The sequence below is a fragment of the Mytilus galloprovincialis genome, chromosome 5, assembly GCF_965363235.1.
Source record: "Mytilus galloprovincialis chromosome 5, xbMytGall1.hap1.1, whole genome shotgun sequence".
Lineage (NCBI taxonomy): Eukaryota > Metazoa > Mollusca > Bivalvia > Mytilida > Mytilidae > Mytilus > Mytilus galloprovincialis.
The window spans coordinates 70,895,064-70,914,964 of record NC_134842.1 but is presented as its reverse complement, the minus strand read 5'-3'; the positions used below and the strand labels follow the sequence as shown (position 1 = coordinate 70,914,964).

Sequence of the window (19,901 nt, the reverse complement as noted above, 5' to 3'; positions counted from 1 at the left end):
AAACATTTTGCCCTTGTTCTTTATTATATATCTTTAAAAGTGTCGGAGAAAATCTCAAAACAAGGAAAAGTCAAAATTTAGAAATTGACCTTGACATTTGACCTTGACTTCATTTTCTAAGTTAGGATCTAGGGACCTCAAATTAAAACATTCCAGGGTTATATGATATACGGTTTATGAGTTAAAAAGACATACCGACAAATTTATTCGTTATGGTAGATAACTCCTATAAAATTTCATCGAATCGCTTCGATCCAAATTAGCCAAAAATTCCTGAGGATGTGACGAACAATTTGTAAAAAGAATTTTGTCGATATCTTTTTTTGTTACGAAGGAAATGCACTCTGATGATAAACAGTGAATAGGGAGATAACTCTTACAAAGAAAATGGTTCGCCTTAGCAGGGTGAAATTTAAAAGCGCATAAACTATAAGATACCATATGAGAAATATCTAAGCGACATATTGCGAATCAAACATTTATCGCAAGAACAAAATTTGTCGGAAAAAAAAATAATAATAAATATAAAGCAATTGTTTTGAAAACAATTGTTAGGCAGTCTTTCCCCTCTGATGAATGGATAATTGATTTTTTTTTATTGATTGATTTGGAAAAAGGGGGGGGGGGGGGTATTTGTTTATTTGTTTGTTTGTTTGCTTTGGTATGGGGTCTATATTATTATGTTACCGGAGAAATTTCATGTTTCGTTTGGAAAGTTTTTCTTTTATTTTAGATACAGCGCGCGCGCAAGATTGAGGAGACATCACGTGACGCGGGTTTATATTAAGAAAAACTTAGTCTTTTAATTTCTTTTTAGGTCGGGACCTTGAACAGACAACATGTATAGAGATGGAATGTACACAATGTAATTTCTTTTGTCATTGTAGGAAATTGACAACTTGATGACAGTTCACGGGCAGTGCATGTTTTGGATTTAATTGATCCGGTGTAACTTTAAAACACATTTATTGATTATTTTCTGATATTGTACATTTTTCAGCACCTGTTTGTAACACAGATTAGTATTTCAATCTCGGAGCGGACATTTTATTGTAGGTTTTTACTGAGATTTACGGACCTAGCAAGCGATTTTTACGGCATTGCCATTTCTTTTCTCTAGGAAAAGCTTTGAGAGATATCTGCACCAAGTTTTTTTTATAAACTTTCAGTACATGTATGCCCTGCTGACTGCAAATTTTGAGGTCGATTGTACTTGTAGTTTCAGAGTACATGTGGATTTTTTTTCAGAAGTGACGCAAGAACAATATTGAATTTCGATTTTTCATGAAACATGATTTATTGATCATGATAATGATTAATTGATTGATTGATTGATTGATTGATTGATTGATTGATTGATTGGTTGATTAGTTGGTTGGTTGGTTGGTTGGTTAAACACGTTGCTTAAACATGTTGCTTAAACACGTTGGTTAAACACATTGGATAGGCTCAAAATTGGATCCCGTATTTAACGCATGAAACGGAAACATGCATTGCTTGATTGATTGGTTGGTTGGTTAAACACGTTGGTTAAACACGTTGGTTAAAGATGTTGGTTAAACACGTTGGTTAAACATATTGGTTAAACACGTTGGCTGGTTAAACACGTTGGATAGGCTCAATTTAAACAAGCGAAAAAAAACCATCTTGGATCCCGTATTTAACACATGAAACGGAAACATGCATTGATTGGTTGGTTGGTTAAACACGTTGGTTAAACATGTTGGTTAAACACGTTGGTTAAACATATTGGTGAAACACGTTGGCTGGTTAAACACGTTGCATAGGCTCAATTTAAACAAGCGAAAAAAAAACACATCTTGGATCCCGTATTTAACACATGAAACGGAAACATGCATTGATTGGTTGGTTGGTTGGTTAAACACGTTGGTTAAACATATTGGTTAAACACGTTGGATAGGCTCAATTTAAACAAGCAAAAAAAACCATCTTAGATCCCGTATTTCACACATGAAACGGAAACATGCATTGATTGATTGATTGGTTGGTTGGTTGGTTGGTTGGTTAAACACGTTGCTTAAACATGTTGCTTAAACACGTTGGTTAAACACATTGGATAGGCTCAAAATTGGATCCCGTATTTAACGCATGAAACGGAAACATGCATTGCTTGATTGATTGGTTGGTTGGTTAAACACGTTGGTTAAAGATGTTGGTTAAACACGTTGGTTAAACATATTGGTTAAACACGTTGGCTGGTTAAACACGTTGGATAGGCTCAATTTAAACAAGCGAAAAAAAACCATCTTGGATCCCGTATTTAACACATGAAACGGAAACATGCATTGATTGGTTGGTTGGTTAAACACGTTGGTTAAACATGTTGGTTAAACACGTTGGTTAAACATATTGGTGAAACACGTTGGCTGGTTAAACACGTTGCATAGGCTCAATTTAAACAAGCGAAAAAAAACACATCTTGGATCCCGTATTTAACACATGAAACGGAAACATGCATTGATTGGTTGGTTGGTTGGTTGGTTAAACACGTTGGATAGGCTCAATTTAAACAAGCGAAAAAAACACATCTTGGATCCCGTATTTAACACATGAAACGGAAACATGCATTGATTGGTTGGTTGGTTAAACACGTTGGTTAAACATGTTGGTTAAACACGTTGGCTGGTTAAACACGTTGGATAGGCTCAATTTAAACAAGCGAAAAAAAACACATCTTGGATCCCGTATTTAACACATGAAACGGAAACATGCATTGATTGGTTGGTTGGTTAAACACGTTGGTTAAACATATTGGTGAAACACGTTGGCTGGTTAAACACGTTGGATAGGCTCAATTTAAACAAGCGAAAAAAAACACATCTTGGATCCCGTATTTAACACATGAAACGGAAACATGCATTGATTGGTTGGTTGGTTGGTTGGTTAAACACGTTGGTTAAACATATTGGTTAAACACGTTGGATAGGCTCAATTTAAACAAGCGAAAAAAAACATCTTAGATCCCGTATTTCACACATGAAACGGAAACATGCATTGATTGATTGATTGGTTGGTTGGTTGGTTGGTTGGTTAAACACGTTGTTTAAACATGTTGGTTAAACACGTTGGTTAAACATATTGGTTAAACATGTTGGTTAAACACGTTTGATAGGCTCAATTAAAACAAGCGAAAAAAAAGAGACCTTGAATCCCGTATCAAACACATGAAACGGAAATATTGATTGATTGATTGATTGATTGATTGATTGATTGATTGATTGATTGATTGATTGATTGATTGGTTGGTTGAAATTCAAACACACATAAAACTGCTTAAATAGTGCCAAAACCACATAATTTGATGACCTTGACCTTTGACCTTGTGACTTTCGTCAAGGTCATTGCTAAAGACCGTATGGGTCAATTACCTTTTGTTAAAGAGTTATGCCTAAAAATGGGTTTTTAAAAACCATCGATGGGAGTTATGTCCCTTACATGATGATAAAATCAATATAGTCATAATGTAAAAAAGTTGCCCCTTGAAGTACCAAGCATTTTTCACTGCTTAATATTTTTGTATCTATAACCGTTCAAGAATTATAGGGAAATGAAAAACTTATAAAAATCTAAAATATGACCTTGACCTTTGACCTTGACCTAATTTTCTAAGATAGGATCCATGGGACTCAAATAAAAACATTCCAGGGTTATACGGTCAACGGTTTATGAGTTAAAAAAACATACCGACAAATTTATTCCGTAAAGGTAGATAACTCCTATAAAATTTAATCGAATCGCTTCGATCCAAATGAGCCAAAAATTAGTGAGGATGTAACGAACAATTTGTAAAAAGAATTTTGTCGCTATCTCTTTTTGGTACGAAGGAGATACACTCTGATGATAAACAGTAAATAGGGAGATAACTCTTACAAAGAAAATGGTTCGGCTTAACAGGGTGAAATTTAAAAGTGCATAAACTATACGATACAATCTGAGAAATATCAAAGCGACATATTGCGAAACAAACATTTATCGCAAGAACAAAAGTTGGCGGAAAAAAAAAAATAATAATAATAATAATAATAATCAGAACAAATACAATAAGTCTTTCCACAGAAAAGTGGAAAGACTTAATAATAATCAGAACAAAAGCAATAGGTCTTTCCACGGAAAAGTGGAAAGACCTAATAATCAGAAGAAATCCAATAGGTCTTTCCACGGAAAGGTGGAAAGACCTAATAAAACATGGATTATTAGAAATTATTAGAAATATTGTTTCGCTCACAATGAGGAGGATACTTATAGTTTGGCATTGCACAAAGTCATCTTTTTTTGCAGACTTCTTATGACGTCTTTACACTAAATTAAATCTTGGAAATATGATTTAATTATAAGTTGTATTTTGCTTTGTGTACAATATAAAAATACTAACGTTTGTGTTTTTTACAAGATTTTACTCCGTCACCTCGATATTCTGCTTAACAGACGCAATACATATGCAGGTATTAATTATATTATGAAATGCATATATTTTAATGCTATTTGGAATAAATGTCTATATTGATCTGACAAAACGTACGAACGTAAACTATGTTGATAATAAACTCATCATAGATACCAGGATTGAAATTTTATATTAACGCCAGACGCGCGTTTCGTCTACAAAAAAAGACTTATCAGTGATAGGCTGCTTCAAATAAAATCTCTATTTAGCTCATAGTTAAATCAAATAATAGTTATTTGAGAAAAAAAAATTTGTTATTAAAATTCGTATTAGTCCAACCCTAAGGCATCTCTTTATATACTACCAAACCCAAATGTTGAGAAGATTACGAAAATCAATGATGCTAATTTCTCTTTATGTGGAACTCAGCTATATACAATGATTGAAAAAAAGAAGTGTTACAGATACATTTTAGTTCATTTTCCTTGAATCAAATTAGAAATAAAATGAACCAGGAATATCTCATTCGTGTATCTCAACGTGCCAATTAAATAAAGATCACCATCTCATTATATAGTAATCGGTGTAGAACATGTAGAAGAAGGGGAAATATATACAAACAACCTCTTACCTGTATAAATAGAGATCCTCCATGGACCACCACATGTCTGACGTTTATTGCCTGAGCATGGCGTTTTACAATCACTTTCTTTTCTTTTTCTGTCTTTTCGTAAATCATTCCCACAAAAGCATTCGTATCCATACTATAAAATTATTATTCTTTTTATTATAAGTATCACCTTTTTATCAACATAATCTAATCAAATACAAAGTAATGCAAGGTATTTGCCTATCTCAGAGTAATAAAGTATATATGTCATATGTACTTCTTATGGTTCAAATACGATCGAGCAATAAAAAGTCTAAGGAATAAAATCTACGACTCCGAAAACGTATTGTTTTGGTAATTATTTGTAAGAATCGTCCCTCAGGCTTAAGATTGATATTACCCCTGGGACATAAGTTTTCAAAAATGTACCATATTTATTAAAAACTAGGGTTGACTAAAATAAATGTTTCGGTGAAGAGTGATGTGAAGCACATTTCAAAAACTACTAGAATCAACCTTATTTTATAAATTGATGAACACAAACTCCTTACCTATCAATGACTTACCTCAACACCTGCAAACTTGAATCCTTTTTTACCGCAAAACTGTCTGCATTTTTGAACTGTCATACCTTTGTCTTTCAGTACCTCGTTATGTAATATTCTAGTGCTGTCATCCTGATAACAACCAATATATCCTGATTCTTTAATAAATGGAAAAAAAAACCTATAGATTGAATATTTTCAAGATAACTTATGCTAGGTTTCATGTTTCATTAATGTGTAAAATGTCAAAGACTGTTTAAGAAAATCATCGTTTTATTGTACGATAATCGTTGATCAACGTTACACAAGTTTTCTTGATCGTCCGCGTAACAGATGAAATTTCAAAGCAGAAGGTATTATAACGACAGTTTTGGGGCCCTTGAATTTGAAAACAAAAAGCATCAAAAAATTTACTAAATGTTTTTTCAAATATTAATAAGACATTATCTCTTGGACAGCAGAATATTTTATTCATTTCGAAGCCTTTTATAGCTTACTTTGTGGTATGGGTTTTACACATTGTTTTTGCAAGGTCGAACGAGAACATATAGCTGCTTACATTTACCCCAATTGGTCTATTGCGGATATTTGTTTCGTTGATATATACCGCATCTTTTTATTTGGATATTTATGTTGATCTATTAGCTTGTTTGATAGTTTAGTGTTCGATTCGATTCCTTGCTAATATGATACATATAACGTTTATCGGCGTTTTGGAGCATTTCTATAGTAGAAATTTATTGAATAAAAGTTAAAAGAAAAAATATAAAGATTTTAATTGGTTATATATTGGTCTTGTTTCAGGTATTTTTCTAAGTTGGCATTTAAAACTACAAATAAAAATAAACATACGTTTGCCTTTTTTACAAAATCTAACTCCGTCACCCTGTTCTATGGTTTTTTTTTTCTTTTTTTTTTTGTTGACTATGCGGTATTGGTTTTACTAATTGTTGAAGGCCGTACGGTGAACTATAGTCGTCAATTTTTGCGCATTATGGTCTCTTTTGGAGAGTTGTCTCATTGGCAATCATACCACTTCTTCTTAATTTTTTTATATATACAGACATCTTGCATATACAAAATGAACAAGGATATGCAAAATGTCCTTGCATTTGTTTAATTCTAATTAAAATAACACATTTGGCCTCTATAATGAAAACTACGTGATATTAAATTAACTACATTGTTTTGATGGTTTTTTAGCCTGTTATTAATTTTACGGATGAAGAGATATTTTCATATCCAACTAAACGGGAGGTTATATGATCAAGTGATACCTCAAAAATAACGTGATTTGATATTGTGACATTTAAATTGGATGTTCATTGGGTCAATGCTGACTACCAAAGGTCACGATGGAGTAATATTTTATTCATTCTCCTTGGCAAGGGCTTGGTTATTTTCGAATTTCACGAAGTCATCTTGGCAAAATGGAAAATTCTTGAATTATAGGATATATTTCTTGTAATTTTTGGCCATGGTATTGTCTGTTTTTATCTGTTCTTAATTTAGAGAACATACTCACCAGCAACATCCTCTGGTGCTTTGTATAGAAAAAATAAATACACTTTATTTTAATTTATTTTATACATTCTGATATGTAACTAAGGTTTTAACCAGCAAACATATAGTAAAAGTTTGTTTCCCTGTATCAAAAGTCAATTTTATATCGTAATGGTTTGAATAATAACAAGATAAATAAAACATGGATCATTAGAAATTATTAGAAATATTGTTTCGCTCATAATGAGGAGGATACTTATAGTTTGGCATTGCACAAGGTCATCTTTTTTGCAGACTTTTTATGACGTCTTTACACTAAATTAAATCTTGGAAATATGGTTTAATTATAAGTTGTATTTTGCTTTGTGTACAATATAAAAATACTAACGTTTGTCTTTTTTCCAAGATTTTACTCCGTCACCTCGATATTCTGCTTAACAGACGCAATACATATGCAGGTATTAATTATATTATGGGATGCATATATTTTAATGCTATTTGGAATAAATGTATATATTAATCTGACAAAACGTACGAACGTTAACTATATTGATAATAAACTCATCATAGATACCAGGATTGAAATTTTATATTAACGCCAGACGCGCGTTTCGTCTACAAAAAAAGACTTATCAGTGATAGGCTGCTTCAAATAAAATCTCTATTTAGCTCATAGTAAAAACAAATAACAGTTATTTGAGAAGAAAAAAATCTGTGATCAAAATTCTTATTAATCCAACCCTAAGGCATCTCTTTATATACTACCAAACCCAAATGTTGAGAAGATTAAGAAAATCAATGATGCTTATTTCTCTTTATGTGGAACTCAGATATATACAATGATTAAAAAAGAAGTGTTACAGATACATTTCAGTTCATTTTCCTGGAATCAAATTAGAAATAAAATGAACCAGGAATATCTCATTCGTGTATCTCAACGTGCCAATTAAATAAAGATCACCATCTCATTATATAGTGATCGGTGTAGAGGAAGGGGAAATATATACAAACAACCTCTTACCTGTATAAATAGAGATCCTCCATGGACCACCACATGTCTGACGTTTATTGCCTGAGCATGGCGTTTTACAATCACTTTCTTTTCTTTTTCTGTCTTTTCGTAAATCATTCCCACAAAAGCATTCGTATCCATACTATAAAATTATTATTCTTTTTATTATAAGTATCACCTTTTTATTAACATAATCTAATCAAATACAAAGTAATGCAAGGTATTTGCCTATCTCAGAGTAATAAAGTATATATGTCATATGGACTTCTTATGGTTCAAATACGATCGAGCAATTAAAAGTCTAAGGAATAAAATCTACGACTCCGAAAACGTATTGTTTTGGTAATTATTTGTAAGAATCGCCCCTCAGGCTTAAGATTGATATTATCCCTGGGACATAAGTTTTCAAAAATGTACCATATTTATTAAAAACTAGGGTTGACTAAAATAAATGTTTCGGTGAAGAGTGATGTGAAGCACATTTCAAAAACTACTAGAATCAACCTTATTCTATAAATTTATGAACACAAACTCCTTACCTATCAATGACTTACCTCAACACCTGCAAACTTGTATCCTTTTTTACCACAAAACTGTTTGCATTTTTGAACTGTCATACCTTTGTCTTTCAGTACCTCGTTATGTAATATTCTAGTGCTGTCATCCTGATAACAACCAATATATCCTGATTCTTTAATAAATGGGGAAAAAACTATAGATTGAATATTTTCAAGATAAATTATGCTAGGTTTCATGTTTCATTAATGTGTAAAATGTGAAAGATTGTTAAAGAAAATCATCGTTTTATTGTACGATAATCGTTGATCAACGTTACACAAGTTTTCTAGATCGTCCGCGTAAAAGATGAAATTTCAAAGCAGAAGGTATTATAATGCCAGTTTTGGGGCCCTTGAATTTGAAAATCAAAAAGTATTAAAAAATTTACTAAATGATGTTCTTCAAATATTTATAAGACATTATCTCTTGGACAGCAGTATATTTTATTAATTTCGAAGACTTTTATAGCTTACTTTATGGTATGGGTTTTACACATTGTTTTTGCAAGGTCGAACGAGAACACATAGCTGCTTACATCTACCCCAATTGGTCTATTGCGGATATTTGTCTCGTTGAAATATACCGCATCTTTTTATTTTGACATTTATGTTGATCTATTAGCTTGTTTGATAGTTTAGTGTTCGGTTCGATTCCTTGCTAATATGATACATATAACGTTTATCGGCGTTTTGGAGCATTTCTTTAGTAGAAATTTATTGAATAAAAGTTAAAAGAAAAAAATATAAAGATTTTGATTGGTTATATATTGGTCTTGTTGCAGGTATTTTTCTACGTTGGCATTTAAAACTACAAAAAAAAATAAACATACGTTTGCCTTTTTTACAAGGTCTAACTCCGTCACCCTGTTCTATGTTTTTTTTCTCTTTTATCGCTGAATATGCGGTATTGGTTTTGCTAATTGTTGAAGGCCGTACGGTGAACTATAGTCGTCAATTTTTGCGCATTATGGTCTCTTTTGGAGAGTTGTCTCATTGGCAATCATACCACTTCTTCTTATTTTTATATATATACAGACATCTTGCATATACAAAATGAACAAAGAAATGCAAAATGTCCGTGCATTTGGTTAATTGTAATTAAAATAACACATTTGGCCTCTATAATGAAAACTACGTGATATTAAATGAACTACATTGTTTTGATGGTTTTTTGGCCTGTTATTAATTTTACAGATTAAGAGATATTTTCATATCCAACTAAACGGGAGGTTATATGATAAAGTGATACCTCAAAAATAACGTGATTTGATATTGTGACATTTAAATTGGATGTTCATTGGGTCAATGCTGACTACCAAAGGTCACGATGGAGTAATATTTTATTCATTCTCCTTAGCAAGGGCTTGGTTATTTTCGAATTTCACGATGTCATCTTGGCAAAATGGACAATTCTTGAATTATAGGTTATATTTCTTGTAATTTTTGGCCATGGTATTGTCTGTTTTTATGTTCACTTAATTTAGAGAACATACTCACCATCAACATCCTCTGGTGCTTTGTATAGAAAAAATAAATACACTTTATTTTAATTTATTTTATACATTCTGATATGTAACTAAGGTTTTAACCAACAAACATATTGTAAAAGTTTGTTTCCCTGTATCAAAAGTCAATTGTATATCTTAATGGTTTGAATAATAACAAGATAAATAAAACATGGATTATTAGAAATATTGTTTCGCTCACAATGATGAGGATACTTAGAGTTTGGCATTGCACAAGGTCATCTTTTTGCAGACTTTTTATCACGTCTTTACACTAAGTTTAATCTTGGAAATATGATTTAATTATAAGTTGTATTTTGCTTTGTGTACAATAAAAAAATACTAACGTTTGTCTTTTTTACAAGATTTTACTCCATCACCTCGATATTCTGCTTAACAGACGCAATACATATGCAGGTATTAATTATATTATGGGATGCATATATTTTAATGCTATTTGGAATAAATGTCTACATTGATCTGACAAAACGTACGAACGTAAACTATGTTGATAATAAACTCATCATAGATACCAGGATTGAAATTTTATATTAACGCCAGACGCGCGTTTCGTCTACAAAACAAGACTTATCAGTGATAGGCTCCTTCAAATAAAATCTCTATTTAGCTCATAGTAAAAACAAAGAACAGTTACTTGAGAAGAAAAAAATCTGTGATTAAAATTCTTATTAATCCAACCCTAAGGCATCTCTTTATATACTACCAAACCCAAATGTTGAGAAGATTAAGAAAATCAATGATGCTAATTTCTCTTTATGTGGAACTCAGCTATATACAATGATTAAAAAAAAGAAGTGTTACAGATACATTTTAGTTCATTTTCCTGGAATCAAATTAGAAATAAAATGAACCAGGAATATCTCATTCGTGTATCTCAACGTGCCAATTAAATAAAGATCACCATCTCATTATATAGTGATCGGTGTAGAGGAAGGGGAAATATATACAAACAACCTCTTACCTGTATAAATAGAGATCCTCCATGGACCACCACATGTCTGACGTTTATTGCCTGAGCATGGCGTTTTACAATCACTTTCTTTTCTTTTTCTGTCTTTTCGTAAATCATTCCCACAAAAGCATTCGTATCCATACTATAAAATTATTATTCTTTTTATTATAAGTATCACCTTTTTATTAACATAATCTAATCAAATACAAAGTAATGCAAGGTATTTGCCTATCTCAGAGTAATAAAGTATATATGTCATATGGACTTCTTATGGTTCAAATACGATCGAGCAATTAAAAGTCTAAGGAATGAAATCTACGACTCCGAAAACGTATTGTTTTGGTAATTATTTGTAAGAATCGCCCCTCAGGCTTAAGATTGATATTACCCCTGGGACATAAGTTTTCAAAAATGTACCATATTTATTAAAAACTAGGGTTGACTAAAATAAATGTTTCGGTGAAGAGTGATGTGAAGCACATTTCAAAAACTACTAGAATCAACCTTATTCTATAAATTCATGAACACAAACTCCTTACCTATCAATAACTTACCTCAACACCTGCAAACTTGTATCCTTTTTTACCACAAAACTGTTTGCATTTTTGAACTGTCATACCTTTGTCTTTCAGTACCTCGTTATGTAATATTCTAGTGCTGTCATCCTGATAACAACCAATATATCCTGATTCTTTAATAAATGGGGAAAAAACTATAGATTGAATATTTTCAAGATAAATTATGCTAGGTTTCATGTTTCATTAATGTGTAAAATGTCAAAGATTGTTTAACAAAATCATCGTTTTATTGTACGATAATCGTTGATCAACGTTACACAAGTTTTCTAGATCGTCCGCGTAAAAGATGAAATTTCAAAGCAGAAGGTATTATAATGCCAGTTTTGGGGCTCTTGAATTTGAAAATCAAAAAGTATTAAAAAATTTACTAAATGATGTTCTTCAAATATTTATAAGACATTATCTCTTGGACAGCAGTATATTTTATTAATTTCGAAGACTTTTATAGCTTACTTTATGGTATGGGTTTTACACATTGTTTTTGCAAGGTCGAACGAGAACACATAGCTGCTTACATCTACCCCAATTGGTCTATTGCGGATATTTGTCTCGTTGATATATACCGCATCTTTTTATTTTGACATTTATGTTGATCTATTAGCTTGTTTGATAGTTTAGTGTTCGGCTCGATTCCTTGCTAATATGATACATATAACGTTTATCGGCGTTTTGGAGCATTTCTTTAGTAGAAATTTATTGAATAAAAGTTAAAAGAAAAAATATAAAGATTTTGATTGGTTATATATTGATCTTGTTGCAGGTATTTTTCTACGTTGGCATTTAAAACTACAAAAAAAAACATACGTTTGCCTTTTTTACAAGATCTAACTTCGTCACCCTGTTCTATGTTTTTTTTTCTTTTTTATCGCTGACTATGCGGTATTGGTTTTACTAATTGTTGAAGGCCGTACGGTGAACTATAGTCGTCCATTTTTAAGCATTATGGTCTCTTTTGGAGAGTTTTCTCATTGGCAATCATACCACTTCTTCTTATTTTTTTTATATATACAGACATCTTGCATATACAAAATGAACAAAGATATGCAAAATGTCCGTGCATTTGGTTAATTGTAATTAAATTAACACATTTGGCCTCTATAATGAAAACTACGTGATATTAAATTAACTACATTGTTTTGATGGTTTTTTGGCCTGTTATTAATTTTACGGATGAAGAGATATTTTCATATCCAACTAAACGGGAGATTATATGATAAGGTGATACCTCAAAAATAACGTGATTTGATATTGTGACATTTAAATTGGATGTTCATTTGGTCAATGCTGGCTACCGAAGGTCACAATGGAGTAATATTTTATTCATTCTCCTTAGCAAGGGCTTGGTTATTTTCGAATTTCACGATGTCATCTTGGCAAAATGGACAATTCTTGAATTATAGGTTATAATTCTTGTAATTTTTGGCCATGGTATTGTCTGTTTTTATGTTCACTTAATTTAGAGAACATACTCACCATCAACATCCTTTGGTGCTTTGTATAGAAAAAATAAATACACTTTATTTTAATTTATTTTATACATTCTGATATGTAACTAAGGTTTTAACAAACAAACATATAGTAAAAGTTTGTTTCCCTGTATCAAAAGTCAATTTTATATCTTAATGGTTTGAATAATAACAAGATAAATAAAACATGGATTATTAGAAATATTGTTTCGCTCACAATGAGGAGGATACTTATAGTTTGGCATTGCACAAGGTCATCTTTTTTTGCAGACTTTTTATGACGTCTTTACACTAAATTAAATCTTGGAAATATGATTTAATTATAAGTTGTATTTTGCTTTGTGTACAATATAAAAATACTAACGTTTGTCTTTTTTACAAGATTTTACTCCGTCATCTCGATATTCTGCTTAACAGACGCAATACATATGCAGGTATTAATTATATTATGGGATGCATATATTTTAATGCTATTTGGAATAAATGTCTATATTGATCTGACAAAACGTACGAACGTAAACTATGTTGATAATAAACTCATCATAGATACCAGGATTGAAATTTTATATTAACGCCAGACGCGCGTTTCGTCTACAAAAAAAGACTTATCAGTGATAGGCTGCTTCAAATAAAATCTCTATTTAGCTCATAGTAAAAACAAATAACAGTTATTTGAGAAGAAAAAAATCTGTGATTAAAATTCTTATTAGTCCAACCCTAAGGCATCTCTTTATATACTACCAAACCCAAATGTTGAGAAGATTAAGAAAATCAATGATGCTAATTTCTCTTTATGTGAAACTCAGCTATATACAATGATTGAAAAAAAGAAGTGTTACAGATACATTTTAGTTCATTTTCCTTGAATCAAATTAAAAATAAAATGAACCAGGAATATCTCATTCGTGTATCTCAACGTGCCAATTAAATAAAGATCACCATCTCATTATATAGTGATCGGTGTAGAAGAAGGGGAAATATATACAATCAACCTCTTACCTGTATAAATAGAGATCCTCCATGGACCACCACATGTCTGACGTTTATTGCCTGAGCATGGCGTTTTACAATCACTTTCTTTTCTTTTTCTGTCTTTTCGTAAATCATTCCCACAAAAGCATTCGTATCCATACTATAAAATAATTATTCTTTTTATTAAAATTATCACCTTTTTATTAACATAATCTAATCAAATACAAAGTAATGCAAGGTATTTGCCTATCTCAGAGTAATAAAGTATATATGTCATATGTACTTCTTATGGTTCAAATACGATCGAGCAATAAAAAGTCTAAGGAATAAAATCTACGACTCAGAAAACGTATTGTTTTGGTAATTATTTGTAAGAATCGCCCCTCAGGCTTAAGATTGATATTACCCCTGGGACATAAGTTTTCAAAAATGTACCATATTTATTAAAAACTAGGGTTGACTAAAATAAATGTTTCGGTGAAGAGTGATGTGAAGCACATTTCAAAAACTACTAGAATCAACCTTATTCTATAAATTCATGTACACAAACTCCTTACCTATCAATGACTTACCTCAACACCTGCAAACTTGAATCCTTTTTTACCACAAAACTGTTTGCATTTTTGAACTGTCATACCTTTGTCTTTCAGTACCTCGTTATGTAATATTCTAGTGCTGTCATCCTGATAACAACCAATATATCCTGATTCTTTAATAAATTGGAAAAAAAAACTATAGATTGAATATTTTCAAGATAAATTATGCTAGGTTTCATGTTTCATTAATGTGTAAAATGTCAAAGATTGTATAAGAAAATCGTCGTTTTTATTGTACGATAATCGTTGATCACTGTTACACAAGTTTTCTAGATTGTCCGCGTAACAGATGAAATTTCAAAGCAGAAGGTATTATAATGCCAGTTTTGGGGCCCTTGAATTTGAAAATCAAAAAGTATTAAAAAATTTACTAAATGATGTTCTTCAAATATTTAAAAGACATTATCTCTTATTTTATTAATTTCGAAGACTTTTATAGCTTACTTTATGGTATGGGTTTTACACATTGTTTTTGCAAGTTCGAACGAAAACATATAGCTGCTTACATCTACCCCAATTGGTCTATTGTGGATATTTTTCTCGTTGATATATACCGCATCTTTTTATTTTGACATTTATGTTGATCTATTAGTTTGTTTGATAGTTTAGTGTTCGATTCGATTCCTTGCTAATATGATACATATAACGTTTATCGGCGTTTTGGGGCATTTCTTTAGTAGAAATTTATTGAATAAAAGTTAAAAGAAAAAAATATAAAGATTTTGATTGGTTATATATTGGTCTTGTTTCAGGTATTTTTCTAAGTTGGCATTTAAAACTACAAAAAAAAAATAAACATACATTTGCCTTTTTTACAAGATCTAACTCTGTCATCCTGTTCTATGTTTTATTTTATTTTTTATCGCTGACTATGCGGTATTGGTTTTACTAATTGTTGAAGACCGTACAGTGAACTATAGTCGTCAATTTTTGCGCATTATGGTCTCTTTTGGAGAGTTGTCTCATTGGCAATCATACCACTTCTTCTTAATTTTTTTATATATACAGACATCTTGCATATAAAAAATGAACAAAGATATGCAAAATGTCCGTGCATTTTGTTAATTTTAATTAAAATAACACATTAGGCCTCTATAATGAAAACTACGTGATATTAAATTAACTATATTGTTTTGATGGTTTTTTGGCCTGTTATTAATTTTACGGATGAAGAGATATTTTCATATCCAACTAAACGGGAGGTTATATGATAAAGTGATACCTCAAAAATAACGTGATTTGATATTGTGACATTTAAATTGGATGTTCATTTGGTCAATGCTGACTACCAAAGGTCACGATGGAGTAATATTTTATTCATTCTCCTTGGCAAGGGCTTGGTTATTTTCGAATTTCACGATGTCATCTTGGCAAAATGGACAATTCTTGAATTAAAGATTATATTGCTTGTAATTTTATTTCTGAGAATGATTAATATCTAATAGAAAATAAACAAAGAATTTGGGGTATAGACCCATGGCCCAAAATCAACATAAAGCAAAGGAAAAGCATGTTTATTTCTGTTCTTCATCTTAAAGTCACAGTTAGACTTTCAAAATGAAGCAAAATAAATCTCATCTCACTGAGCCCCAAGCATCGGGTTTTATGTCATTTAATTGCTTTGTTGACACTGATAAACATTTTTAAATTAGTTTTAGTCCGACTCTGATGTTTGAATATCGCTTAGACAACAACAAAAAAAAGGCCCATCAATATCCAAAAAAATATTTTATCTTTCTGAAACACAAAATGCATTTAACTTTTATATCTCTAGTGGATGCCCGGTCTACAAAAATTTCAACTGCACAGGGTAGTCTGTACTCGGAGTAGTTTTTTGTGCTCTAAAAACACAGCATTTTTTTGTCAATTTGTTATAATGAACCTTAAACTCGCAAAAACCATTTAATAAATATAAAAACGAAAGCAATGCGAATGTATGGAATCATATATGATTGTTTGCTTTGTCTATATGCCATTTTGTTTTGAAAAAAATCCGACACATTGATTAACAACACATATATTATTCCATGTAAGCCCTTGAAAAGTTTTAAGTAGTGTGTGTTGATGTGTAAAAGATAAAAGAAAATTGATTTCCGAAAATAAAATGATAATTGTGAACAATTCTAATATATTTTGACAAAAATATACAGTCAGTAGGAAAAGAAAAATATGAATATAAAGTTAGAATTTTGTTTGTAATAGCAACATGATACACTTTTTTTGCACATAACATTATATCCTCTGTAAACTGAGAGCTGGACCTTAATGTTTATTATATTTCTCTTAAAAACTCTGCGTAAATTATGTATTATATTTTTTAAACTTTATATATGAAACATATTCTGCTAGTCTGTAAACCAATATTTTTTTTACTTGGAACAACAACCCCAACACTAACCCCTTTTTCCAACAAAAATAAAACTATAAAACAATCAAATTAAAGAATAAAAACAAATAATAATTAGAACTCAGCAAATATCGATCTATGCAATAGTACATAACCGATGTTCAAATTTTATACATCCCCTATTCTAATTTGACCTTTTTTTTAAATAATTTTGATTTTAAAATTAGAATGATCATTGAAGGCAAAAACACATTTTTTCACAAGTATTTAATTTTAAAAAGGAAGTAACTCTAACAAACCTTTCAAATATCTACATACAGATAATATTTACATAACATCTTTAAAATTTCAACTTACCAACTACTGTCTGTAGGACTGTCACAAGCAAAAAAAGGAAAACTCCCAGTCGTGCATCCATGATTCCGGCTGTTTGAGTCTCATGTGATGCAAAGTTGCTTATATACCCTTAATAAACCCACGTGTGGACACGTACATTGATCAGATATATTGACGTTCGGGTACGTATCTGTCAATCGAAGTCATTTTTATATTATCCTTCCAATTTGCAAAAACATGGTTTTAAAAGAATTTGCGAAACAGGTTGTGTTGTTTACGCACGAGATATATTCAAAAATTGACAATAATTACACTTAAAGATTGATGATTGTATCAAAATTATTAAAAAAAAACTTGTATGCATGTGTTTTTAATATGTTATATACAATCATCAGTAAATTAAATGAAGTAACATGAGTTGTTGATTGTATCTTCTAGTAGGTTATAGGCTATCTATATCAAAATGATACTATTGTCCATCCGTAAATATTAATTTAAACATTGTAATTACATGTCTAATACTTGCTTATATATCTGAAATTATCATTTTTTCCGAATATTGCATCTCCTTGTTATGGCTACGTAACACATGTTTTAATTGAATTAAATACGATTATATTTCACCGATGTGATAACTTACACCGACGCATGTTGAATTTGAATAGTGTATTGCTTTTTTTTATTCGAAAAATAATTTTTGGAAGTTACACATGTAGAATAAGGCAAAACGAAAAGGTTTAAGCTTGAGAATATTGTTTGAAATTGAAAAATCCATGCAGTTTTCCAAAAACGAAGATTTGTTTTATTCATCTTTATAATCTGTGTAAACAGTGTTATATATATTTAAGTGCCAGTCTTTGTAAACGTCAGGCAATTTAGAAGAATTTCAAATTTGACCGGGAAAAAACCCCAACGATTTAACCATCCAATTTGAAGTTACATTCATCTTGAGGTAGGAATTGTAGCTCTTTCGTTTCTGTGTGTCTGGTAATTTGAGTAATCTCCAGATAACTTTTGGTTAGAATGATAGCAAATTACGGAGTTAGCTCCCCTCAATTGGTAATTTCTAGTGCATTTCAACCAAATTATTTCTTGAATTACCAGAACAGAAAAAAGAAATGAATGTTATATTTGTGCACTATTATACATTGCATTATTATTTATTCAATGTTAATTTTTCTCGTCTTGAATATGTACAATGTATTTAAAAAATACCACTAGTCGGCATTTACATTTTGAAAAAGAATGCAGTATGTTTTTATGAAAATTAGATAGCCATGCTCCAATGTATTACGCTAGTATGTATTCATGACTAGAATTTCATTTGATTGATCTTTTACTGCTGCTGATTTTGTTTCCTTTTTTTTTTTTTTGTTATTGTTGATAGTTTCCCTTTTTACATGTATCATGCTTTTTACCCCAACAACACAGACATGGGTAAAAATCGTAATTCAAACTCAAGTACCTATTTAAGAATTGTACTTTATTTAAGAAATAATTGATACCAGCTATACTTTATTGTAGTTTTAATATGGGTAGGCATTATATTCGTGATTATTTTTGCAAGAGCGATAATCAATTATTTCGATACTGATTAGGTCATTTACGGTAATTTCTATGTTCGCTGTGTATAAGTTTACAGTATTTGTTTAGGCTCTTCCATCAACCTCCCTGTCGATTTTTATCCAACTAGTTCAAACCAGTTTAATTTCGCAAAGTTGTATTTCTAAAATTCAAAATTGAAACAGAAATAAACAAATGTATTAACTAAAACAATATTTGTGTCACAATATAACAGAAAAGTTATAATTCAACCGTCTTTTCCGTTGAAGTCAATTTCTGACACGCACATTTTCAAGTCAGTTCTCAATAGCGGTGGACGCACAAGGAGAATCGGGTAGGTCTTTATTTACTAAATTAATCGTAAATGTTCCTCCGGTTATGGTAGCATTGGTAAATATGTTCATATCTGATAGAGGATTCCTTGGTAAAGTTGTGCTGACATTCGAGACTTGGCAGGAGGGGCCCTTTGACCGAGATTCATTTATACTTGCGGTAGTCCAAATAATAACGACGTCTGGCAACGCTATTTAATTTTTCGACGGCGTCCCAGAAAAAAAATTAAAATAGCCTTGTTGCGTCCAACAAAAAAATAGCCCTGTGGCGTCCAAGAAAAAAATTAAAGTAGCCTTACCAGACGTCATAATTATTTGGACTATACTTGCGGTAGCTCCACCCTGTAAAGTTGATGAAACGGCACGCGTTTGTGCATCTGACGATTTAAAGCGCTGTATTACATGATGATTAAATTAAAACTGAGTGACAATCTTGTTACATTTGTAAAATGGATTGGAAACCTTGGTGGTATATTGGTAATTACGCCTATTTTTTATATAGGAGAATGGGGTTCGATTCCCTGCTAGGGTCAATCAATTTTATCATAAATATGAAACAATTTTGTCATTTCAGTACAACAGTTATAATTAGCTATACTTT

At 31.1% G+C, this 19,901-nt stretch overlaps 1 protein-coding gene across 4 annotated transcripts in view; it reads right to left on the bottom strand.

Annotated features, from left to right (window-relative positions):
* Positions 1–19,901, bottom strand: part of LOC143076337 (uncharacterized) — a 52,139-nt gene that overhangs the window by 12,982 nt on the left and 19,256 nt on the right. For 2 of the 4 annotated variants that reach the window (XM_076252062.1, XM_076252065.1), the window contains exons 3-13: positions 14,699–14,835; positions 14,154–14,286; positions 13,162–13,179; positions 11,665–11,801; positions 11,120–11,252; positions 10,130–10,147; positions 8,630–8,766; positions 8,085–8,217; positions 7,086–7,103; positions 5,582–5,718; positions 5,037–5,169 (exon numbers count right to left, since the gene is read on the bottom strand). In XM_076252062.1, the coding sequence (XP_076108177.1) occupies positions 5,037–5,169; positions 5,582–5,718; positions 7,086–7,103; positions 8,085–8,217; positions 8,630–8,766; positions 10,130–10,147; positions 11,120–11,252; positions 11,665–11,801; positions 13,162–13,179; positions 14,154–14,286; positions 14,699–14,835 (1,134 nt within the window). Of the gene's footprint in view, positions 1–5,036; positions 5,170–5,581; positions 5,719–7,085; positions 7,104–8,084; positions 8,218–8,629; positions 8,767–10,129; positions 10,148–11,119; positions 11,253–11,664; positions 11,802–13,161; positions 13,180–14,153; positions 14,287–14,698; positions 14,836–17,426; positions 17,606–19,901 lie in introns of those variants that run through there. The other 2 variants (XM_076252064.1, XM_076252063.1) reach the window with 2 other exon arrangements.